The 26,880-nt window shown below is 43.6% G+C and overlaps 1 protein-coding gene across 1 annotated transcript in view; it reads right to left on the bottom strand.

Moving 5' to 3' along the window:
• The window catches only part of POLR3D (RNA polymerase III subunit D), a 40,589-nt gene extending 13,913 nt beyond the window's left edge, over positions 1 to 26,676 (bottom strand). The window contains exons 1-8 of the mRNA XM_082256883.1: positions 26,597 to 26,676; positions 18,857 to 19,010; positions 14,207 to 14,250; positions 12,927 to 13,078; positions 11,142 to 11,266; positions 9,055 to 9,217; positions 6,671 to 6,942; positions 5,501 to 5,653 (exon numbers count right to left, since the gene is read on the bottom strand). Coding sequence (XP_082113009.1) covers positions 5,501 to 5,653; positions 6,671 to 6,942; positions 9,055 to 9,217; positions 11,142 to 11,266; positions 12,927 to 13,078; positions 14,207 to 14,250; positions 18,857 to 19,009 — 1,062 coding nt within the window. The 5' untranslated portion in view covers position 19,010; positions 26,597 to 26,676. The remainder of the gene's footprint in view (positions 1 to 5,500; positions 5,654 to 6,670; positions 6,943 to 9,054; positions 9,218 to 11,141; positions 11,267 to 12,926; positions 13,079 to 14,206; positions 14,251 to 18,856; positions 19,011 to 26,596) is intronic.
• Positions 26,677 to 26,880: the final 204 nt, after the last annotated feature.

The following is a 26,880-nucleotide window of genomic DNA, read 5'->3' as shown; positions in this document are numbered from 1 at the left end:
CCTGGCTTTCAACAGCCATGCCGTTAAAGCCAGAGACTGTAAAGCAGGATGGAAGATCGGCCCTTGAGACAGAAGATCGTCTCTTAGCGGAAGGCGCCAGGGAAGCTCGTCGACTATCTGAACGATGACCGCGTACCAGGACCAACGTGGCCAGTCTGGGGCCACCAGAACGACTGGTATCCATTCCAACGCCAACCTGCGGAGGAACCTGGACAACAGTTGAATTGGAGGGAAGGCATACATCAGCCGATAACAGTGCCAAGGCACCCCTAACGCATCCGTGGCGTTCGCCAGAGGATCGCGAGGTCCGGCCATGAACCTTCCCACCTCATTGTCGAGACGGGACGCAAACAGATCCATGTCCGGAGTCCCCCACCGAGCACACAGGAGGCGAAACACCTTCGGATGCAGGGACCATTCTCCCTGGTCTAAGGGCCGGCGACTCAGATAATCTGCCCGCCAGTTTTCCACACCCTGAATGTGAACAGCCTAAATCGGCAGATCGTGCGATTCGGCCCAAGACAGGATCACGGCCACTTCCTTGGCCGCCCAGGCACTCTTGGTGCCGGTGATTGATATAAGCCACAGCTGTGGCGTTGTCCGACTGTACTCGAATCGGACACCCCTGAAGTTGAGATGACCAACAGAACAGACAAAGCTTGATCGCACGGAGCTCCAAGACGTTTATCGGCAAGGAGGCCTCCACCGCCTACCACAACCCCTGGGCACCAAGCGTGCCCATGACGTCTCCTCAGCCCGACAGGCTGGCATCCTTGGTGAACACCGTCCACAGCAGAGGACGGAAGGAATTGCCCTGTGCCCGGGTCGGCGACCGGAGCCCCCACAAAAGATCCGACCGCAGTCGGTGGCTCAGAGAAATTCTCCTGTCCAACGACCGAGGCGTTCTGTCCCACCTGGCCAGGATCCCCGCTGGCATGGTCCTTGTAAGAAATTGAGCAAACGGGACAGCTTCGAAAGCTGAAACCATCAGACCCAGAGACTGCATATAGGTCCGCAAGGAGGAGAGATTGTTGTCCCTGAGGGACCTGATCTCGTCCCGCAGGGTCTAGGGTTTGTCCTCTGGAACAAAAACTTGTGCTTGAGCCGAGTCCAGGGCCATCCCCAGGTACTGAAGACGAACTGAAGGAGTCAGTGCCGACTCCTGAAAATTGATGGTCCACCCGAAGTCCCAGAGTGTCTGAAACCGGCACGGCCAAAAAACTCGACAAAGTTGCACACAGGATCCTTTCAGAACTTCTGCACCCACACAAAGCGGTACAGAGACTTCAAGTCCCGAAGCGGACGCACTGTTCTGGGCACCGCAAACAGGTTGGAAGAAAAACCGCGAAAACCGTCCCGTGAAGACACAGGCACAAAAAGACTCCTTGGGCAAGCAGAACATGCACCGCCCCCATGAGACCCCTGAGATGAGCAGGAGGTAGCTGGAGAGCTGACAGGAAGAACCCGTCTGCGGGGCGAGATCGAAACCCGATATTGTACCCTGAAACAAAGCAGCTTTTGAACCCCCCTGTCCTTAATGCTGGACAACCAGGGTTCCTGAAAGCAATGCAGACATCCCCCCACCCCTAAGACAAGTGAGGGCATCCCTGCATGAAGAGGTGGACTGGGCCGCCGAGCCAGAATGACCGGCCTTTGGCTGACCCGACCACGGCTTCTTGTGATCACCGGAGGGCTTGAAGCCCTTGTCCTGCGCCCCTAAGGCAGGAAAGGACCGGCCGCCTAGCGTGGAAGGACCTACCCCTAGTGACCTGGGGCAACTGAGTACTCTTACCCCCTGTAAGCCCCTTACTCAGCCCGAGTGTTCCCAAAAGGACGACTCCCCACATAAGGGTCAGACACTGTTTTTCTGGAAGCGTGGTCAGCCGACCAGCATTTTGCCAAAAAAAAAAAAAAACACGGATCGCGACCCCGACCGCAGACAACCTAGCGACTAACGGAGCCTCGTCCAAGGCCATGTCACACAGGTACATCCCCGTTCGGGTAACCCCAGCCACCATGTCAAGGGCAGTCGGAGAGGCCGACTCAGCCACCAGGGTGCTCCGAAGCACCTTGGCCCATGCCGCGAGAGCCTGAGAGGCCATCACCGAGGCAACCACAGGTTTAAGCAGGAAAGTGCCTCAACGCGCCTATCAGCCAGATCTTTGAACACCGGGGAGTCCTCCACTGGCATCAAGGTGGATTTAGTCAGTCTAGAGACAGTGTGGTCCACTTGAGGGGACACCTCCGTTTGTCCACGGCCTCCTAAAAAAGGGATAGCGGTGGGAAAAGATGCTTAGGCACCACCAGCATATGTTTAATCCAACGCCACTGGTCATTCACAATTTTGTGCAACTCCACAGGACAGGGGAAAAAAAAAAACCTGACCTGACTTCTGGGCCCTTGGACTGAGAGGGCTCATCATCAAGATTGAGAGTTTCCTTAATGGCGCTAATGAGGGTAGCTATGGCAGCGCAGGCCCGCGCCACCGAGGAAGATTTTTCCACCTCCTCCCCCTCATAAGCGGAGGACATGGACCTCTCAGGAGGGACATCGTCCGTGGCAGCCATTCAGGGTCAGAGTCCGAGGACTGGGAGGGCATAGGCCGTTTATTTTGTTTTGTTTTTTTTAAAAACAGCACTCCGCAGATCCACTACGGACGCAAAAAAAGCGCAAGAGCAGCAGAAAATGGAGACCAGGGAAGAGGTTTAAGGAATACCCAAAGCCCACACCAGGCCTGCGGGGGAATCGTTAGTCTGGGAGTCCAGAAAGCCAATAAAAAATAAATGGGACGCTGGCCCTTTAAATTGGCAGTTCCCGCGGAACCCCACCGCAGCCTGCATTGTTTGAAAGAGCCCCTTCAGAAAATGCAAAATCCACAAAAAACAACAGTTTTGGCAGAAAAATGCCTTTGGCATTAGTAAAAATCCCCAACAGTTTCAGAAACTGTCACACACTGCTCTGAGGTAAAATGGAGGGTAAGAGAGAAAGTGACCTCACGCCCCCAGAGGCCTAGCCTTGGAGCCATAATACAATGGTGCCTAATGAAACTCTGTAAAAAATCACCGGCAAGAAAGCTGCTTGCCCTTAATAGGCATGTGCCCTTATCCAAGATGGCTCCCGATCGGGATTAGGACAGTATCATAAAATGGCTGCTGCCCATACACCTGCCCACAACTAAAATGGCGGCCGCGCTAAACAGCGCCAAAATGAGCTCATAAATGCGTTCTGGCCACCACAGGGGACCCCAGGGAGACCCCTCACAGCTATGGAGCACCCCCCCCCCCCCCCCAAGTACCAAAAGTACCCCACACAGCACCCTCAGCAGGGGCACGGAGGGAGGGAAGTAACCCAAAGCCAGCCAGAAGGGGGATCCCACAGAGACCACCAGCCCTGCCATCCCCTAAGAGTGGGCCCACAAACCCCCCAGGGACAAGGGAGTAACAGTACTCACCTGTCCAGGAAAGCGGGCACCGCTCTGATACGGGAAGACCTCCCACCCTAAGTGGGGGTGCCGTCAGCCAAGGAGAGATGCTAGCAACATGCGGGCGTTACGGAGTTGAGACACCCTCAGCAAAGACGCAGCTCCACAGGCTCATCCCCAGTCCAAGGGGCACTGTCGTTACGAGGTCTGGGTGCAACAGTAACCTGTGACGATTATTGGCAGGCTGGGACTCCGTAAGGATCTATATTACCCAGTGCGAGGCCCAGCTCTGCAGTCACTTGTAGTCCTCCAGGAAAAAGTCCCTGACTAACTAGTGATAGTGAGAGAAATAAAAACCTATTTTCAGAAGAAAAATACATACTTTTAGAAAAAAAACAAAGAAAAACCGAGACGCTAGGTCCCGGCCAGGAGAGCTAGTCTACTCCTATGCTAGGCAGCATAAAAACTGAGGACCAGTGGTAACTGGATCAGGATAATGGCTGGGGACAGCCCCCTAGAGGTGTGTCAAAGTATAGAAAAGTTTTTTTATTAACATTTCTAACTGCCTAGCTTACTCCTGCAGAGGGCGTCATTACCCAATAGTGAAGGCTAATTTGGATGGGTGGCGACTGTCAGAGGACGTAAGAGAAATGTAATTTTTGGTGATATACTCACCTCTAAAAAGGGATGTTGACTCAGCAGCTTTCCTCAGATCCCGGCAGGTGCAGCAGCTGATTGAGGATTTTTAACCCACTCCCAGACTGATTCACTTAGCACATGGACACAAAAAAACTATTTCTTCAGAATAACAAAAGGTAGGAATCTGCAACAAAGTTTGTTAAAATCCTTGCAATGTACATAGATCACCCAGAGAGGAATGTGGAGTTACTTTTTAATGAAACAATCTTCTAACCAGTGATGGCGAACCCTGGCACCCCAGACGTCTTGGAACTACATTTCCCATGATGCTCAACAACAGCGCCAAGTGCATGAGCTTAACGGGAAATGTAGTTCCAAAACATCTGGGGTGCCAAGGTTCGCCATCACCGTTCTAAACTTTGCAGCCTAATAGAAAGGACTGCTGAGTTTGCAACATGTAATGTAAACACATGATACTGGTAGTCAATTTACTATACTAAAAACTTGGTAGGTACAACAGAGGGGGGTTCTATGTTAACAATTAACCTCTATGGGAAGAGGGGGAGAGGTTATGTTCACTAAAAGTCGCCCAGCATGGAAGGATCAACATTTTACTGTGGTGCCATCACTATAACTCCTAGGTAGTATTACCTGTAAGACCACCCAATCACTGGTACAGCCCTCCGAAGGTCAAGCTACTTCCCATTTCTGGCCAACTTCCCCTACCCTGTATTTTGGGCTTCACTGTCACACCTGAGGACCTGGACAGGACACCTCTGTTTGCTGACCACAAAAAAATAGAGAAAGGTCTGGCAACAAGGCACAATGCACTTAAAAATCTGTAGAATCTTTATTTAAAATCCATCTTAACCGACTAATGCCAGGAAGAGAGTCAACCTTTGCTCTGTATTGTATTCCCCTATTTAAGTCTTGATGGATTTTAAATAAAGATTCTACATATCTTAAACTGCATTGTGCCTTGTTGTCAGACCTTTATTTTGTGTTGTGGATCCAAGAGCGCAGCGGTGGTCCAGGCACAGGTACCTTACTTCACCCAGCCATATGTTTATCATGTGACGTTTAGCACCATACTTTCTTGTTTTAATGTTTGTTGATCAACTCTCCGGTGAATGAACACGGAAGTGATGTGCACTAGGTAACTTCTGGGTGCAGCCGTCACTTTCACCAGATGTTGTGGCCAAAGAAGCTAATGGAGCATGATCTGTGCTCTATTAGCTTTAGTGGAGGTCAGTGAAGACTAGTAGGCATCACTTCGCGTTCACTTTATGGAGGTTACAAAGAACCAGGTTGCTGATTAGGTGTTGCTGAAGGGAGCTTGGGAGGGGGGGGGGGGGTGTCCTAGAACCTCTTGTTAGCTTGTTTTAGGAGTTAGGTTTATATTAGCTATTAATAGAATTAACTGTGTATTAGATTCATCACCTGTAAGAAGGAGGAGGAAGTCCCTAATGTTACATCAAGTGTAACTTTGCCCAAAGCAAGCTGCACTTTGCCCGATTTACGCACAACTAGCTTTCCCATCTGTCCCTCGGACACATTACGCAATGAACAGATCTCCTCTGCTGCTGGGGTCTCCTGCAGGTAGAAAAAATATATAATTATACAATCACAGCTTAAACAAGCCTTTTGTCACCTTCATCTTGGAAGACACAGCAGTAATTATGGCAATTATTGCAGCTGGCACAAACTACTAGAATCTAGCTACAAAAAATAATGAAAATCATGAGACTGAAATACTCCAAAAGCTACAAAATCTAAGCACAATAAAAAGTGACTAAACCAACCAAACTATAAAAAAAAAAAAAAAAAAAAAAAAAGGACTTGCTTCTATTTTGTAGATATGGAGATAGACATTTCAATAATATATCCAGAAATATGTGAGGGTTCTTCCATGGATAGTTTAAAGGCGGCAGCGAGAAGCACCATAGCCCTTATTCTGGCAGATAGACAAGATTTGTGGAATTTTTCAGAATGGAAAGTCCCATAACACTATGCGTCTGATACTCATGCTTGTGGCTTTCAGTCTTGCAATGCCTCATGGGACATGTACTCCTACAGCAGCTGCCGTGCCTAGCAATCGTCATCCTTGTCTAGGCAAGGAAAAAGGAAGTAGGAGCAAGTACTTTAAAGAGAAGGTACTTGCTACCCAGGAAAAAAAACACCTTAAAATGTGGTAAGGGAGGGAGAACCCAGAATATTGGAATATGTAAATCTTCAAAAAGGAGAGAGAAGGTCTGCTTTAAGGTGAGCTTGACCTGGTTGAAAATGTACCCAAGCTAACTGTGCTGATGTTTAGCCTTCCATTCTGTCACAACCTTAGTAATCTGGCTTCTGGCATTTGAGAAGTGAATAATAGGAGGGCTTAATACAGGGAAGATAGGGACTTAATCCTGACACAGAGAGAAGTCAAGACCATAGGCACACTTTGGGCCCTATGTGAACCACAGGGACACAGACATCAGTCTGGAACTTAACACAGGGACTTGTAGGAGCCTTAAGCAATTTTTAGGTTTAAGTAAAGAGAATACATAAATCCTTCTCCGTGTGCCTTTCTGATTTAGCACAGCTAAAATCCTAAAGTCTCCTACACACCTGACTTTTGTCCTTGACAAGTAACACGTGCCCATCCTCAGTTTGAACTTCACTGCGGACAGGTCGAGATTCCTGGCTAAGTGGCTGTCCTGGGAGAGTGTCTGGTAGCTGCACAAAGAAGAGTGCATCTTCTCCGGAAATCTGCAGAGATTCCAGCAACTCTGGGAGCGACACATCCTTCTTCTCTGGGGGCTTCTTCACTGCAGGGGCTTTGCATTGTGGGACACCAAGTTTCAAAACACCATCATCGTCTTCCATTGGTTCTTCCTTCACTAAAAAGGAGAATAAGCAAGAAGGGTTTAAATATTCATGGGGGGGGGTGTACCAGAGGAGGATTTCTACTAAAGATCTTAACAAGACAAAGATCGTAAGTCCCTTGTGCTTTTTTTAATGGCACTGCCTTAACCAACATTATCTTAATCCATTCAAAGGTAACCTATTGTGACAAACACTAGGGTTGCAATTTTTAACCTGACAAAACCGGTTTCTCTGTCTTTGGTTTCTATACACATACAGAACCCCTGATCTGCAACTTAATCCGAGCAAGGGACTCCGAGCACAGCACTATACCCAGAGAATGGACACACAAAGTGCTACCAGCCGCAATCACCACAGGTAATTACTAGCAGGAAAAGCTGCAGTCACTGACAATCTGTCACTGCAGTGCAAGGGCTATCCACTCACAGCTGCCAAACATAGCAGCAGGTATCAATAGATTACTGCCACTGGGATTTACACCATGGCAAAAGACCGTGTGCATGAAGCCATGGGGGGCGATTTACTAAAATTGGAGTGTGCAAAATCTGTTGCAGCTCTGCAGCACAGGTTCCAGGTTTTTCTGTCAAAACTTAAGCGGAAATTAGAAGCGGATTGGCTACCGTGCACAGTTGCACCAGATTTTACACTCTCTAGTTTTAGTAAATCAACCTCTTAAGGTGAACCAGCTAACTCAAACACTTAGTCAAGCAATTCAACAAGATACAGTCAACTTGCCCAGCTGTATTTCCTAAGCTTTGCTCAGTTATGCATTGAAGTCATAATCCTCCCACCTGACATGCCTTTGTACACACTGTTACACAAAATAATATTATGGGGCTTTGCCCTTTTTTGGGTTTGCATTGAAAATCTCAATGACCATAACTGCACAAGGAATCATAACCCCAACCATGTCAGAGCACAACCTGTATATTACAACATTACCACTTGTACTAAGAACCTAATATACAAACAGTTATCTGGGCTGTACAACATGACACTGCACAGTGATGGTCATAAGCATTCCTTCCTCCTTTTTTTTTCACATGGATTCTTTCCATCCTCATTCCAACACTCCTCTTCTTAGATCACTGTCCTCTTCAAAAAGTCGTTGGAACTCACATAAGACACATCCAGTCTGCTTTTAAAAAGGACACACTGTCGGTGATTTACTAAAACTGGAGAGTGCATCTCAAGGACGTACATCTCAAGGATCAGAACATTCAGGGGTATGTGAGATGATTACGGCCACACACACCTACACAGGTTGAACTGGATGGACTATTGTCTCTATTCAACTGCACCTACTATGTAACTATGGTGCAGCTTTGCATGGTAGACAATTAGCTTCTAACTTCAGCTTGTTTAATTAAGCTTTGACAAAAAAAAACTGAAAGCTGATTGGGTTTCTATGCAGAGCTGCACATTATTTTGCACTCTCCAAGTTTAGTAAATCAACCCCATTCTGTCTAGTGTCAATCACTGGGAGCTGACAGAGTAAGCAGGTTAGACCTAGAAGTAACAATCTGCAGCTCCTGTTTGCTTTTAGGTTCATCTGTCTACATTTTAGATGCTTCCGGGATTATTGAGAGTGATGGGTAAGCTGACCTCCTACACTGCATGCTGCTTTTGACTTGTATGGTTACAAAAGCAGTTCAGAAGGGAACAAAAGCCTGTCAACAAAAGCTCTTTAACCCAGCTATTTATTATAAATAATCAAATTTTTACATACAGCTAGCATATGTACCCAAGTTTGTCTGGATATTAGTCTCCTGTAGTCACCTGTGCAATCTACATCAATAAGGGTTTTATTTCTTTATACAGTGCTCTTGGTGATACAATGAACGTGCTCATGAGAGACGTGCAGTTAAATAACCTCATCAGAATGCTGCTGCTCTTCCAATGGCTTATCAAAAAGAAAGGTAGATCCTGGAGCAGTCTGTATAGAATAACCCCAAATGAAGCCTGTGCAGAGGTCCAAGAATGGCACATGCTGTCTGATAAGAGTTGTCCAGATCAGACTGAAAAAAAAAAAAAAAATACAAATCTTTGGGCAAGTGGATGAATAATTCACGTACTGGAAGTTTGCCTAGGTTTGGGTTTAGGAAAGGAATCCCCCATTTACTTACCTTTGACAGATGAGGGGTCTACTTCCATCTGTTCTTCTTTGGGGAAAATAGGCTTTGTGTCCTCCTCTTCATCATCTTCCCTAAACGACCAGCCAGAATGTGCCAGCGGGAGCTGTACAGGATGGTTCTGCGCATCATTGCGTAAACCTGGGTCATCCAAAAACTGTAAAAGACAGTACGCTGGTGTTATACCGCAAGTTTGTTCATGATCCTAATTGGGTATATTGACAACAAAGTGGCTCAAGCAAAAAGCATTCTGTATATTAGAATGACCAGTTAAGAGTTTTGACCTTAACCCAAATGTACTGATGTGGTATGATTCAAAACAAGCCAAATGTATACTCTCCCTTAAAAACGTAAGATTTAAAAAAAAAATGGGTCAAAATAATGTTAAACTTATGTTCCTGCCAATAAAGAAGAAGGTTTCTCAATCAACTAACCTAAGGGTTAGTATTCCATCAACAAATCACAACTGTGTTAGATTAGATTCAACTTTATTGTCATCACACATGTACATGCAGTTTAGGTCTAACCAGAATGCAACAACAGCAAGTACAGGATATACAATTTTACACATTTAGCAAACTTAATAAAAATAAGAATATTAGCTATAAATAGTAATATATATATATATATATATATATATACACACATACATACACACACACACACACACACACACACACACACACACACACATATATACACACACACTATAATAAAGATAAAAGTAAAGAGAAATTTTAATATCTCAATGAGTAACAAGATTCACCAAAGAAACAGGTCTAGGAAAAAAACTGTTCAGTCGACTAGTACTGGTCCGGAAGCACCTAAAACACCTACCAGAGGGCAAAAGAGTAAACAGACTATGGGCCGCATGAAAGGAATCCCTAAGAATGCTGCGAGCCCGGCGTAAGCAGCATCTCTTTTGAATATCCTCTATAGCTGGAAGTGAAGTCCCTATAATACGCTGGGCAGTTTTCACTACCCGCTGCAGTGCCTTACGCTCTGCCACAGAGCAGTTCCCATACCAGACTAACACAGCTGGTCAGGATACTCTCTATTGCACAGCGGGAAAAGTCCACCAGTATATCCGAGGAAAAATTATTTTTCTTAAGTGTCCTCAAAAAAAAGACGCTGGTGAGCCTTCTTAACTAGACTAGGAGGTGTTAATGGCCCAAGACAAGTCTGCCGAAATATGAATTCCTAAGAACTTGAAACTAGGGACACGCTCAACAGCCATCCCATTAATATGGATGGCGTCAAGCATGCCTCCCGTCTCCCTCCTGAAGTCCACGATAAGCTCCTTTGTCTTTGAGGTATTAAGGAGAAGATTATTATTGTTGCACCATGTGGCCAGTCACTGAACCTCCTCCCTATAAGCAGTCTCATCATTATTAGAGATGAGACCAATCACAGTAGTATCATCTGCAAACTTGATAATTAAATTAGATCCACTCACAGGCCTGCAGTCAGAAGTGAAAAGAGAATAGAGGAAGGGGCTCAGCACACAGCCACCAGTACACCAGTATTAAAAGTAATGGCGTTTGAACAAATGGAACCAGAGCGGACCTGCTGGGGTCTATTAGTCAAAAAGTCCATGATCCAATTACAAATAGAAATGTCAATACCCAAATCTACAAGTTTAATGATCAGTTTAGATGGAATAATAGTGTTGAATGCTGAACTAAAATCAACAAACAGCATGCGAGTTCTTGTTGTCTACGTGTGTGAGAACAGAGTGCAGCGCCATAGAAACTGCATCTTCTGTACTCCTATTACTACGATAAGCAAACTGGTAGGGGTCTAACGAAGATGGCAAAGATTCCTTCAAATGAGCCATTTGTTCAATAAAGATTTATAAACACAAAAGTATTGTCTTTAGATGTAACAGGTAATACATTTGTTGCCACCTAGAAGCTCTTAAAAAGTCAGTCGAGGTTAGTATCTACACAGCTACCCAACTTGAGTAGCAAAAAAAAAAATCAAAAAGCTAAACTTTTTTTTTTACATAAGCAAGCGCATGAAAAGTATTAAGAAGAAGAATTAAAAAAATAAATAAAATTTCCTTCAGTAAGGCCATCCACCTTATCATTTTTCAGCATTTGCAGGATCTGTTTAGTTTCCTCCTCAGTCTCCCTTTTCTCACGTTTTATATTGATGATGTGGGAGGGACCAAGATCACCAGAATCAGATGGCCCATCCCATGCAGCTACAGATAAAGGGGAAAAAAGAAAAATGTAATATCGGTTTGCACTAACATTATGGCAAAGACAAAAAAAGAGCAGCAACAACTTTTGAGCAAAACAAAAAGTGTAAAAATTTAGAATGTTTTGGGGAAACTGAATATTAAAAAATTACAAATAACAAAAGACGTCTAATCATCGCTAAAGCAAGAAAATAAAAACATAAAAATGTATATACAATATGTAAAGTGCTTGAATCTACAAGAGTGCAATCAATGGTAATGTGCAAAACATGCTGAAATAATAAATATCCACACAGAGGTAGTAGAAAAAAAAGAATAAATGTGTAAAAAAAAAGTCCATAAAAATTCATGTGAACAATATATTAAAAATCCATAAATATAAAAGTGACAAAATTGTGATAAAAAATGGTGACTTTGATTTGAATCTTACAACTTTGTGCAACCAATATAGCAAAAATAACAAGTCCATGAATAAAAGGGATGAAATTGCAACAATGGAGACTTCTGTGCAAAAATCCAAATGTGAACCAACACCAACACCAATCCAACCAGTGAGTGCAAAGACCACTCACCTCAATAAGGATGTTATAAATGCGTTCACAAAGGCACTCTCATAATGAAAACCCCTTCCACAATATTGTTAGATCTGCCAATAAGGATTATATAATCCTTATTGAGGTGAGCGGCCATTGCACTCACTGATTGGATTGGTGTTGGTTGGTTCACATTTGGATTTTTGCACAGAAGTCCCCATTATTGCAATTTCGTCACTTTTATTCATGGACTTGTTATATTTTTGCTATATTGGTCGCATGAAGTTTTGAGAATCTGCACAGAAGGCACCATTTTTTAATCGCAATTTGGTTACTTTATATTTATGGATTTTGAATATATTATTCACGATTGGTCACATGAATTTTATGGACTTTTTTTTTTTTTTTTTTTTACACATTTATTCTTTTTTTACTACCTCTGTGTGGATATTTATTATTTATTTCAGCATGTTTTGCACATTACCATTGATTGCATTCTTGTAGATTCAAGCACTTTATATATTATATATACACATTTTTATGTTATTATTTTCTTTCTTTAGCACTGATTCGATTTCTTTGTTATTGGTTATACTGTATGTGGGGACACTGCATTAATTGGCTGCTATTCACATTTATTTTTCACACACATTAATGTTAACTATTGGTAGCACATTAGTTTATTGACTATTAAAAAATTACACCTGCTCAGTGGGGAATCTGTATGCTGATCTACGCTGAGCAGGCAAATGGCTGGTTCGTGTCCATTCCGCTTACGCAGAGCAGACAGACACAGCCAGTTCTCCTTTATGGGCAGTCGGATGTAAACGGATCCCCATCTGTCTGTTTAGCAGATAGTATTGGATGTTATCGGGGGGTCAATGGACACATGTCTGTTGACACCCACCGTTCCATAGAGGAGACTGGAGGGGCGATCAGGTCTGCCTGAGAAACTGACAGGCAGAAAATACTCATGGGGCGCGAGTGTAAAGATATTTTGCTGCCTATCATTTTGTGCGAGCACCCTAATATAAGGTCAGTAAATGATGAATTACTTAGTAAGAAATAAAAATGAAGACGATAGCCTATCAGGTTTAACCAATACTAATTAAATCTCTCATAAGTATTACTTTTCTTTTTGAGCTGCTCTGCTGGCCCCTGCTCAAAGATGGAGTGACTCTGGATAACTTGTGGTCTCCCTCGCCCCCTTCCTGGTCCATCTCCTCGTCGATCCCTATTACGTTCAGATCTTTCAACTTTTACAGAAACCTCCTCTTTTGGCCTAGATAAAAAGGCAAAATCAAATTTAAAAAAAATGCACAAAAGTACACAAAGCTCTGGGGAGAAATGCATAAATAAAAAATAATAGATAAAGCTTAGCAATTTGCTTTAGTTATTGAGTGTTCCTAAACCCACAACAGTAAAATCAGTCTGTATATGCAATAAAGCATGCTTATTATACTCACTGCGGAACCTAAGGGGTAATCCTCTGCATTTTTTAATAAAGGTGGTTTGATCCTGTCTTCTCTGATCCTACCCTTCTCCCACAGTCCCCAAACCAACTCTTGATAGTAGAGGCTAGTGGACAAGCTGCACATGCTCAGTTTGGTGCGTATTGCTAAGAGTTTTTTTTTTTCTTGGAAGAGTGCATGTGATCTGAACAGGGCCAATCTGTACTGTCCAGACAGTGGGTCAGGGGTCCTGCATCTTCATAGGACAATCATGGGAGAATGAAAACTTCTACAAGCTTTAACCAGACACTGATAGGTCACAAGACTGCTCTAAACGCTGATGAGAAAATGTATTTAGCAGTTTATATTTACTAAAACAATTGCATTTGCATGTTCTGTGTACTGTGGGAGACCAGATATAGTGAATGCAGTGTCCTGGGTTTAGTAACACTTTAAAGAGAAAGACCTATATGTGAACGGTGTATATTTTCATGTTGCATTACAGCCCTAATGAAGGGGGCGATCTATGGTTCCTGAAATGAGCTGACTCTTGTACCCAATTGATGTTTGGAATAAAACCTTATTTGGATTCTAATATTTCAGTCTGGCGCATCAATTTTGATTCAAAAACTTGAACTAAGGAAACGTGTTATGAGAAGAATATTTCTGACCTCCTCCTGCAAATACAAGCTGCCTCACTGTCATACTAATCCTTTACCTCAATTTCTGTGAACTTAATAAAAAAAAAAATAAAAACTACAGCAAGTAAAAAAAAAAAAAAAAGTAGAATTAAATGACTAGCACTTTCAAAGGATAGTTGGCATACTTCGCTCTCATGACAAGTTTCCTTTAAACTGAACCAAATTACAGAGAATGTGCCACACACTAACAACCAGGTGGAAAACCAAGACAACTAGAATTATGTGCAAGGCAGAAATAGGACACAAAACCATACTCACTCTTCTTTAATCTTCCGCCCAATTATGTTCGGAGCAAACGTTTTCTATAAAACAGGACAAATTTTATATATTATCATTATTATACAGGATTTATATAGCGCCAACAGTTTGTGCAGCACTTTACAATGTGAGGGAGGACAATACAGTTAGAATACAATTCAATACAGGAGGAATTAGAGGGCCCTGATTGTTAGAGCTTACAATCTAGAAGGGAGGGTAAAGTGAAACAAAAGGCAATAACCGTGGGGGATGGGCTGATGAAGAAAAATGTAAGTATAGTTGTTAGGTGTGGGTAGGATAGGCTTCTCTGAAGAGGAGGGTTTTCAGGGATCGTCTAAAAGCTATCAGTAGGAGCTAATCGGACAGATTGGGGTAAGGAGTTCCATAGGATTGGAGAGGCTCTGGAAAAGTCCTGGAGACGAGCATTAGAGGAGGTGACGAGGGAGCTACAGAGCAGGAGGTTTTGAGAGGAACGAAGAGAGCGATTAGGTTGATATTTTGAAACTAGGCTAGTGATGTTGATGGGGGATAAGCTGTGGATGGCTTTGTAAGATGTTGTTAGTATTTTGAATTTCATCTGTTGGGTGAGCAGAAGCCAGTGGAGGGCTTGACAAGAGAGGAGTAGCGGACACTGAGCGATTGGTAAGGTGGATGAGTCTGGCAGCAGCATTCATGATAGATTGAAAGGTGGATAGCCTGTGTAGAGGTAAGCCAATAAGAAGGGAATTGCAGTAGGTCGAGGCGCGAGATGACCCGGGAGTGAACTAGGAGCTTTGTTGTGTCATTGGTTAGAAAGGGGCATATTTTGGAGATGTTGGAGGTTGAGGCGGCAAGATTTGGACAGAGATTGGATGTGGGGCTTGAAGGAGAGTTCAGAGTCCAGGACAACACCTAGGACCTTGGCATGCAGGGATGGGCTGATAGTTGTGCCATCGATATTGACAGAGAGATCGGGGGGGAAGGGGCACGTGGTGGAGGAAACATTATAAATTCGGTTTTGGATAGATTGAGTTTGAGGAAGTGGTATGACATCCAGATTGATATATCTGATAGTAAATTAGTGATACATGAGGAGACAGAGGGAGAGAGCTGAGGGGAGAGAGCTGAGGGTGGATAAATAGATTTGGGTATCGTCAGCATAGAGATGTTATTGGAAGGTTTAAATATAGGTTTATTATACCATTTAAATATAGGTTTAAATGCAATGTTTACCTAGCTAGACCAACCCCTTCCTACAGATTGTACTCTTTTATTTAATTACTTTATTTAATTACTTGCCAACCCAAGTACAAGTAAGTCAAGGTGCCTGTAGCGGCAGCTACAGGCACCTTGACATACTTGTACGTAGCTGCCCGTTTCTGGGTTTGGGGCATGCATGCCCCCCGCCTGCCTAGGCCCCTTTGATTTAACACATCATTCATCAACAGATTCCAGGCCAAATCACAGCCTAAGGCCCCGTTCACACTGGGGTGATCCGACTTCCCAAGGGGACCTCCGAGGTCGCGGTGCGAGCAGTGTGCCGCGACCTCAGAGCGGCCGGCATGGACTTCATAACATTGAAGAAGCTCCGGACCCTTTTTCTAAGTCGGAGCGACTTGTGTCGCTCCTATTAGAACGGGTCCGCAGCTTCCCTATGGAAGGCGACCTACGGCGACCTGTGAGGCAACCAGGTCGCCTCACAGGTCGCCCCAGTGTGAACGGGGACTAAAGCTCTGTGTTGGTAAACACAGAGCTCTATACAGAGAGGGAACAATCACTTTTTTCCCCTGCTAAGCAGGTAAAATAAATCAAACTGCAGTACAAAGCAGCACACACACAAACACTTGCTAGGCACGCAATTAATCCCTTGATTGTCCTTAGATGTTAACCTCTTCCCAAACAGTGTCATTAGTACATTGACAGTGTATATTTATAGCAGTGATCAGTGTATTAGGGTCACTGGTGATGCAAGTGTCAGTCAGTACCCAAAAAGTGTCAGATTTCCCACCGCACTATCGCAGTACCACTATAAAGTCGCTGATTGCTATTACACATACACATATATTCCAGCATATATACACCATAGCTTGATCATGGCTTTCACGCAAACCAATTAATAGTCACTCATTGGGATTTTTTTTTTTTTTTACCAAAACTATGTAGCAGCATGAAAAATAAAGTGGTCTGGTGCTCACTATATCCTTCATAACACAGGGAGTCATCACTGTTGGGTGGCTATTTTGCCCTTATATTCCTACCTGCTGGTAAGAAGCTAATCCTGAAGGTGATGGGATTCACAATACATTTACAGACACGTTTTGGTTTGTATACTCACCGTATGATTTCATCTCATCACTTGGAGTCATCAGTGTTTTTGTGTTTGTCCTGAATCTGGAGGTTTTCGGGCATTTACTTTGGACATTATTAATTGGAGCCTGATCACACCCCTTTTGGGGCACCGCACATTAAAAATTCTTGATTGTTTGTGGGAATCACCACTGTCATATTATTTGTCATATTGTGTTACTAGTGTCACATTTGTGGCTTATATCACATCTTAGTGATTTACATTTTGTTTAGCACACCAGACCACTTTGATTTTCATGTATATTTCCAAATCAAGTATTTGGATCTTTGGTTGCAGCTTATTTAAAATTTATCAGCGCACCCTTTTCACACCTTTTTAATATGTAGCAGCATAAAATATAAAATATCATAGGCCTACATTTATTAAGACATTTTATTTTATTGGATATGTTTAATAGCAAAAAGTATAAATTTATTTTTAAATTTTTTGGTATACGGTACTGCGCTACTTTAACTGACAATTGCGCGGTCATGCAGCTCTGCACCCAAATGAAATTGATATAATTTTTTCCCCAGAAATAGAGCTTTCTTTTGGTGATATTTGATCGCCACTGGATTTTTAATTTTTTTTTATTACAGTGCCTTAAAAAAAAAAAAAAAAAAAGTACTCATACCCCTTGACATTTTCCACATTTTGCCAGGTTACAACAAAAAACGTAAATGTATTTTATTGGGATTTTATGTGATAGACCAACACAAATTGGCACATAATTGTGAAGTGGAAAGAAAACGATAAATGGTTTTGAAACTTTTTTACAAATCACTATCTGAAAAGTGTGCCATCCTTTTGTAGCCAGCCCGATTTACACGGATACCCCTAACTAAAATCTAGTAGAACCAATTGCCTTCATAAGTCACCTAATTAAAAAAATTGAGTCCATCTGCGTGTAATTTCAAATTTAAAGCAGGGTTAGGTTATAAAAAATATTCCAAGCTTTGAACATCTCACGGAGCACTGTTCAATCCATCATCCGAAAATGGAAAAAGTATTGGCACGACTGCAAACATACCAAGACATGGCAGTCCACCTAAACTGACAGGCTGGACAAGGAGAGCATTAATCAGAGAAGCAGCCAAGAGGCCCATAGAAACTCTGGAGGAACTGCAGAGATCCACAGTTCAGGTGTGAGAATCTGTCCACAGGACAACTATTAGTTGTGGTCGAAAGCCATAAGAAGTCCCGTTTGCAGTTTGCGAGAAGCCATGTGGGGGACACTGCAAACATACATAAGAAGGTGCTCTGGTCAAATGAGACCAAAATTTAACCTTTTGGCCTAAAAACAAAAACTCCATGTGTGGCGGAAAACAAACTCTGCACATCTCCCTGAACATACCATCCCCACGGTGAAACATGGTGGTGGCAGTATCATGTTGTGGGGATGCTATTCTTCAGCAGGGACAGGAAAGCTGGTCAGAGTTGATAGGAAGATGGATGGAGCCAAATACAGAGCAATCTTAGAAGAAAACCTGTTAGAGTCTGCAAAAGACTTGAGTCTATGGCAGAGGTTCCACTTCCAGCAGGACAACGACCCTAAACATACAACCACAGCTACAATGGAATGGCTTAGATCAAAGCATATTCATGTGTTAGAATGGCCCAATCAAAGTCCAGACCTAAATCCAATTGAGAATCTGTGGCAAGACTTGAAAATTGCTGTTAACAGCTGCTCTCCATCCAATCTGACAGAGCTTGAGCTATTCTGCAAAGAAAAATGGACAAAAATATCACTCTCTAGATGTGCAAAGCTGGTAGACATATCAAAAGACTTACAGCTGCAATTGCAGCAAAAGGTGGTTCCACAAGATGGTACTTTCAGATATTTATTCATAAAAAAAAAAAAAAAAAAAAAAAAAAGTTAAAACCATTTATCATTTTCCTTTCACAATTATGTGCCACTTTGTGTTGGTCTATCAAAAAATCCCAATAAAATACATTTTTTGATTGTAACATGACAAAATGTGGAAAATTTCAAAAGGTTATGAATACTTTATCAAGGCACTGCAATAAAAAAAAATCCAGTGGCGATCAAATATCACCAAAAGAAAGCTCTATTTGTGGGAAAAAAAGTATATCAATTTAATTTGGGTACAGTATTGCATGACTACGCAATTGTCAGTTTAAGTAGCGCAGTTACCGTATACCAAAAAATGGCCTGGTCATGAAAGGGGTAAAATCTTTCGGAGCTTCAGTGGTTAAAGGAGAATTGCAAAAAACAAAAACAAACTGGAGTTCTATTGTAACACCTATGCCTGCACTGACTCTTTAAACCTTACACATGGATACACATGTAAAACTCAACTCACCTTTCGAACACCACCAAGGGTAAGATCCCTGGAGCGGATAGAGGGGAGACGGCCTGGGGTAAGGGGAGTTGAAGGTCTGCGTCCCACCAGGCCTCTTCCAGCTGCCATAGGTGTTCTAGGACAAGAGTCATTTTTCTGAGCTCCATCAGACATCCTGTAGGAAGGAGAGAGATTAGACCCTCTTAATACCCCATTACCGCATATGGCTTTGCAAATTAGTGTGGTGGAGAAATTCTGTTACCTGGGAATAACTGTTCACCCTAATCTAGCTAAATATGTTAAACTTAACATTGACCCATTGCTGCATAAATTTAGGGAGCAAGCATCTAGCTGGGTTAAATTACCCTCATCTGTAGTGGAACGATGCAACTTAATTAAAATGATTTGGAGTCCACAACTGCTGTATGCACTACATAATGCCCCACTATGGATATTCATATCTTTAAGAAATGGAACACCATATTTCACAGGCTGATCTGGAAGAAGAAAGCCCCCCCGTATAAAATTAGAGAAATTGCAGGAGGCAAAGGGCGCAGGTGGCTTAGCAGTACCTAACCCTTACTATTATTATTTAGCAGCCCAACTGCAACATTTGGCGGGGTGGTGTAACCCTGAGTCTCAGGACCCTAACTGAAATCTCATTTCTTCACTACTTTCTGGTACCAACATTGTGGAATGTATAGAGGCGGGTGAATTTGGAAAACTATCTGGATATCCCACCATGCTACTCTTGGATAGAATTTGGAATAAAACGAAGCAACACTTCCAGTACACTGGTTACACTAGATATTCCCATTTTGATAATCATTATTATGAAGAGCTGAGTAAGTTAGAGAGTTTTTCCACCTGGTCTAAACACGGATTGATCTATATACCACAATTATATGAAGGGACTCTACTGAAAGATTTCCAATCGCTTTGGGAGGAGTTTGGGCTACCAAATGCTCTCTTTTTCCAGTACCTGCAGTTGAGACATGCTATATCGGCTCAATCTAGGACCTCTCATTGGGAATTGACTGACCCGGTAATATTGATAAGACTTCTTGAGGCAACTGTTAGGAAGGGCCTTATTTCTTCCCTGTATAATTCCTTTCTGACATACATCTTCAAAGCAATGTCGCCTACATGTAGAAAAGGGTGGGAGGAAGACTTCGGTCATATCTAATGAAGACTGGTCTAACGTACTGGATTATGTGCTTAAAGTTTCAATCTCGTCCACGCAAAAGCTTAAAGAGTCATTCATTATACACCACACGTATCATACCCCTCACAGGTTGCATAAATGGCAGAGGAGAGATTCCCCATTGTGCCCGAGATGTAAAATCCATAATGGCACACTTCTACACGTTATGGAAATGCCCAAAGTTGACACGGTATTGGACAACAATCCTCACCTCCATAACCAATACTTGGAATACTGCTCTTCAATTAGAGCCTAAATTATGTTTACTAGGTTGTTTAGATGATGAACTATATCCTCCCCATACACAAACTGCTATTCTTAGGGTGTTGTTTCCTGCCAGGAAACTTATAGCATGGAAATTGCTCTCTTCTGCACCTCCCACTCATTCAGAATGGGTTGCGGAGGTGAATGGATTTCCTATTAGGGAGAATCTTGCCTATAAACATAGGGGAAGCCCTAGGAAGTTTGAACGTATTTGGGACGCTTGGTTCCTGGTTTAGCTCTGCTATAGTTGGTTTCTAATAGAATTCTCTGAGAGATGACCTCTTCCACCTGCAGGACAAATTACTCTCGAGGTCAAACTGTGTAGTTCACTTAATCACTCTAGACAGGTACCCGTTTAGTAAAAGTACTATGACACAAAAAATAGCTCAATGCAGAGGCAACGTAGTGTGTAGTTTTAGTTTTGTTCTGCGTTCTTTTTGAAGGCGCGCAATAAAGAGAAAAAAAACGTTAAGCCTGTTAGGTATTATATATACACGATGAGATGACTTGTTCTACTTGGCACTGGAGGCTTTGCAGCTTCTGACATATACGCTTGCCAATCTGGGTGACTACGTGGGATAGTGCGGTGGGGCAAGTACAGGAGACATACTGTACAGGCTGAGATCACTGTCTATGGAGCTGTAATGACTATTGCCTTTGACTAAATGGTTTTGATGATTGAATTGCCTATGTTATGGTTGTATGTACTATTGCTGGTTATTTACGTGGCAATGTTACTGTACCAACATGTTTGATTCCACACTCCGCACATAAGTGTTGGTTGACCTACTGTTCATTGTATGTCTCTTGTAAACTATTAAAAAAAAAAAAAAAAGGAAGTAAGGAGAGGGATAATCACTACAATACACTTCTGCAATGGGAACCCATGAGTCTAGATGGATGTACTAAATGGAGGTTAGGGAAGGACAACAAATAGAATATCACCCTTCCAAATAAAAAGTACATGATAAGCAAGAGGCATTAGGAGACTAAACTGTGATACTCTGTTGGCTGAGAGAAAGCCATTATCATTTTATCTTTAACATGCCAAATATTATTTAAAAGAAAACAAAAACAAGTTAGGACCCATTGCAAAGTTTCTTCCGGAGGATCTAGGGGACTGATGTCAGGTACAGTCCAAAGGCCAGCGATTCTTAACCAGGGTTCCATGAGCAGTGAATTATTTTCTCATCATCTGATGGTACCTGCATAATTCCTGGCCCAGTCACTTGCCAGAGCCCCGACAGGGCACCAATGATCTTTTCAGCTGTCTGTAAGGGTTGCACTCCTTCCATTAACCACCAATGTAAGCGGCCGCCCCTCTCAGCGACCACCAATGTAAGCAGCCGCCCCTCTCAGCGACCACCAATGTAAGCAGCCGCCCCTCTCAAAAAAATTTCCAGGCCCCTGCAATGTCATAATGTATTAGTATGCATTGCATACCAGCACATTATAGGAGACTTACCTTAAAACAAAGTCCTCCAGTGGTGTATCAAGGCTTCCTTTGGGGTTTGCGGGGTCCAGCTATTTAAATGGCCTAGCTACGATGACAACACTCCCACGCACATGGGAGCAATGGCCACAGCACAGCATGTCATGCCATTCCTTCAGAGCGCAGTGCACCAGTGACATCATTGCCTGCAGAAGTAGTGCATATCATGGCTGTAGCACTAGTTTAACTTCTAGCAAAATCTAAGACAAATGACAGATGACGTCACCGGGCGGCCATGCCCCTAATGGCTATATAATAAGCTGCAGAGACCAGAGACCGGCATAATCACCGGAGACATCGTCTGAGGAGGACCGGAGGAAGAAGAAGAGCCAAGGGCAAAAGAGCAGAAGATTGGACAGCAGAAGGGCGGACAGCAGAAGAGCGGAGGGGGAGAAGAGCAGAGTGGAGAAGACCGGAGTGGAGAAGACTGGATGAAGATTTTAAATAAACTTTCCAAAAGGTCGTTATTTACATACACTGCCTTTTATGGGGTGAATGGGTAGGGGTACAATGTACCCCATACCCATTCACACAGGGAGGGGGTCCGGGATCTGGGGGGCCCCCTTGTTCAAGGAGGCTTCCAGATACAGATAAGCCCCCTGCCCGCAGACCCCCACAACCACCGGCCAGGGTTGTGGGGATGAGGCCCTTGTCCTCATCAACATGGGGGTAAGGTGCTTTGGGGTGGGGGGTTGCAGAGCCCCCCCCGCCCCAAAGCACCAACACCCCCCATGTTGAGGGCATGTGGCCTGGTGTGGTCCAGGGGGGGTGGGGCCGCTCGTTCATCCCCTCCCCTTTCCTGGCCTGCCAGGCTGCATGTTCAGATAAGGGTATGGTATGGATTTGGGGGGGACCCCACGCTGTTTTTTCGGCGTGGGGCTACCCTCAAATTCCATACCAGACCCGAAGGGCCTGGTTTGGAACCTGGGGGGACGCCCACGCCGCTTTTTCCCATTTTGGCATGAAGTTCCCCCTCAAGATTCTCACAGCGCAAGTTGCGCCGCAAGTCGGATCATCCTGATCCGACTTGCGGTGCGACTTCCATTCAAATCAATAGGCTCCCACAGGGAACCATTGCTTTTGAATGGAAGAAAAAACGTATAACGTGGCTTAACGCACGTTAAGCAACGTTATAGTAAAGTTATTCAGCCTTTAGCAGCGTCAGACGTTTTTACAGCTGTAACGCTGGTCCTCAGAACGCGCAGGCCGTGGGTTGTTCTTGCAGCTTAGAAACACTGAGGCCACTTACAGCTCAAAAACGTCTGTGTGTGCATGAGGCCATAGAATAACATGGGAGGGGCGTTTTTGAGCTGCAAAAAAAAAAAAAAAAAGTCTGACGCTGCTTACAGCGGCTGTAAAAACACCCTGTGTGCATGGGGCCTTAATCAGCTGAAGAGAAGGCTGCATATCACCTCCTAAATACATGTCAAACACACCCAGATCACAACATATAATTGAAGTCTATGGTTAAGCGCAGGAAAGCTGCAGGTACACTGCAACTGCGGTGTGGGTAAACAGCAGCAAATCAGTGTGAAAGCAGCACTACATTATTATGCCCAGTGTATTGCTTCACACTGACCTGAAGATCTCTTTTTTCCTGCTGCTGGCACCACCCTGGAGACCGTTTGCTGGGATAAGAGGTGGACTGCAGTTGGTATCTCTTCCCATGGCACAGGATCCAGCACTACAGAGGAGCAGCTCTTGCTCCCTACTACAGCTCCAACTTTACAAGTAAGTCCCTCTGCATTGCTCTCGGTTTGATGCTCTGGGATGGTGAGTCAGCAAGCCCAGAACGCAATCTACTAGTCATCTGGTTACAATTTACAGGTTGCTGACACCCGTCCTAATCACAACCTGGAGTTTGCACTATTTATACATTTGGATTGCATTCAAAAATGCATCCCATGGCATCTGGTGTGAATGGCCCTAAATTGCTCTGTGTGCATTTCCCTCACTGCGTTCCAAACACACTGGGTGTGCTTTCTGCTGCAGGTGTTCATGTATTCCTAATGACACCTCAAATACAGATCACAAATGCAGAGTGCATGCCTACACCAGATCACATAGTACCTCAGTACTATGCGATCGGGTCGCTGTGTGGTTTTGAAAAGCAATGCATGCACTACTTTAGGTGCAATCCGGTACTATTTAAGCCCATTCAAAGTACTGGTCTGAAAATCACATTGCACAGGAGTCCAGACAGAACCCGCAAAGTACATTCCAGTGTGAAGCGGCAGTGTTTGGAATAACTGCCCCGTGTGCATAACCCCTAAAGTGGTTGAAGAGTCAGAAGGTTTTTTTTAATCCTAATACATTCTAAATATTAAGATAAAATGTGCAGCAGCCCCCCTAATACTTACCTGAGCCCATCTAGATCGAGTGATGTTGACGGCAGCGAGATGACGGCAGCGTGGCACCAATGGCTCTCGCTGCTGACAATCATAGTCATTGAACCAATGATGAGAGAGAGGGCAGGGGGTCTGAATGGGCACAGGGAGCTGCGGCTCGGCTTGGGTGCATCCATAGCAAGCTGCTTGCTGTGGGGGCACTCAACAGAAGACAGGGGCCAGGAGAGCCGAAGAAGGACCCGAGAAGAATCGAGGCCGCTCTGTGCAAAACCTCTGCACAGAGCAGGGAATTATGTTTGTTATATTCAGCAAAAAAAAAACCCACAAGACTTTAGTATCACTTTAATCACTTCCGGACCGCCCACCATGTATTTACATCACTACTTTGACGTTAAATACCGGTGTTATGACAGCAGATGATCGTAGGCTTGTTAGTATGATGCTTCCAACAGCCGACAGCGCATTTTCGGCCGAACAGAATCTGTCGTGCAGACTTTAAAATATTTGTTGGCCAGTCAGTACAGATTTCGGCCGACAGACAGCAGATTAGCAAGACTGGGCATGCTCAGAGAAGAAAAAACACACGGAAAGTTAACCATCACATGACATCACTTCTGCAGTCGGCTGTTGTTGGCCGACAAAATTCGTGTGCAGTCTTTTGCAGTTTTCAACAGACAGGACAGCCCTGGACAAAAGACGGCCGATCGTTCGGCCGACGATCAGTACGTGTGTACGGGGCTTTACAGTCCTAGGCAGGAAGTCGAGTGAGGTCATGATGGCCCCACTTGACTATAACCTTGGAGGTCCAAAGCGATGTCATACGCCGCTTCCGCCCAACGACCTTAAAGGGCGCTTCCTCCCAACTGCCTAAAAAGGGCCCATTTTTTTTCCTGACTAATTAAATAAAAAAAAAGAAAAGACTTTTTTTTTTTTGCTTTTAAGTGTAGATGTGAGATCTGAGGTCTTTCTGACCCCAGATCTCACATTAAAGAGGACCTGTCCTGCTTATTTCTATTACAAGGAATGATTACATTCCTGTAATAGGAATAACAGTGATCACATTTTTTTTAAAAAGGAACAGTGTAAAAACAAAAAAGGTAAAATAAATAAGAAAAAAAAATTGAAAGCGCCTCGTCCCTCCGAGCTCACGCGCAGAAGCATACGCAAGTCGTGCCCACATATGTAAACGGTGTTCAAACCACACATGAGGTATGGCTGCGATCGTTAGAGCGAGAGCCATAATTCTAACCCTAGACCTCCTCTGTAACTCTAAACTTGTAACCTGTAGAACTTTTTAAAGCGTCGCCTATGGAGATTTTTATGTACCAATGTTTGTCTCCATTCCGCGAGCGTGAGCAATTTTGAAGCATGACATGTTGGGTATCTATTTACTCGGCGTAACATTCACTTTAACATTATAGAAACAAATTGGGCTAACTTTACTGTTATTTTTTTTTGTTAAAAAAAAGTGTATTTTTTCCCAAAAAATTTAGTTTCTTAGACCGCTGCGCAAAAACGGTGTGACAAAATATTGCAACGATCTCCATTTTATTCTTTAGGGTCTCTGCTAAAAATAAATTATAGAATGTTTTGTGGTTCTAAGTAATTTTCTAGCAAAAAATACTGATTTTAACTTGTAAACAAGTGTCAGAAATAGGCCCAGTCTCCCACAGTACACAGAACATGGAAGTGCAAATATTTTAGGAAATATAATCTGCTAAATACCTTTTCTCATCAGCAGTATATAGCAGTCTAGTGACTTCTATCAGTGTCTGGTTAAAGCTTGCAGGAGGAGTTTTCATTCTCCTCTGACTGTCCAATGAGGCTGCAGGATCCCTGACCCTCTGGTCTGGACAGCTCTGATTGGCCTTGGACTAATTACATGCACTTTCCCAAAAAAAAAAAAAAAAAAAAAAACAACTCTAGCAATGCACACCAAACTGTGCATTTGCAGCCTGACTCTAAAGGCTCTGTTCTATCAGCAGATGGACTGTGGAAGAAGGGAAGGATCAGAGCAGACAGGTTCAAACAGCCTTCATCCACAATGCAGTGGATTAACGCCTTAGATTCCACAGGGAGTATAATCAGCATGCTTGCTGCATATACACACCAGTTTTCCTGTTGTGGGTTTAGGAAGCATTTTTTTATCGCTTTTCACTATTATTTTCAACATATGTGTGACTAATATGAATGAACACTCATAGATGATAAAAATAAATAACAAAAAATGAACCTGTGTACATAAAATAAAAAGGTGACACCAAAGAAAGCACATTTCAGTTACAAAAACAATCTTCAGAGGGCTGAATGTTTGCTCTCTTCCTGGTTGTCTCTATATACCTGTATACAAGCTCCAGAGCATTACCAGCCACCCACAGGGTACTATGTACCCTATAGGATCCCCACAGATCTAGTATATGGTCCCTATAGAAGACTGACAGCACTCTACTCACCTGACTGTGATCACCACCTCATGTCTACCACCAGCACAGCTCCCCGGGTGATGAGACGCTCTGCTTTACGTCACTTCCGCTCCATAGCAAAGCACTCTGGGGGATGTAGTTCTCGGGGATGCCGCTGTGCATTCATACGTCTTTACTATACAGATGGCTGGAGAGAACTCCCTTCAGCTGGCTGGCCTGCCTCTGCTCTCCAGGGTTTGAAGGTTTGGTCCTGACTGGGGTCTTACTATTAACATGTGCCCTGAATACCACACTCTGCTGGAGGAAGACACTTA

Source organism: Pelophylax lessonae, assembly GCF_965119305.1.
Source record: "Pelophylax lessonae genome assembly, chromosome: 4".
Lineage (NCBI taxonomy): Eukaryota > Metazoa > Chordata > Amphibia > Anura > Ranidae > Pelophylax > Pelophylax lessonae.
The sequence above is the reverse complement of the archived record's forward strand: the minus strand, read 5'-3'. Positions and strand labels throughout refer to the sequence as shown.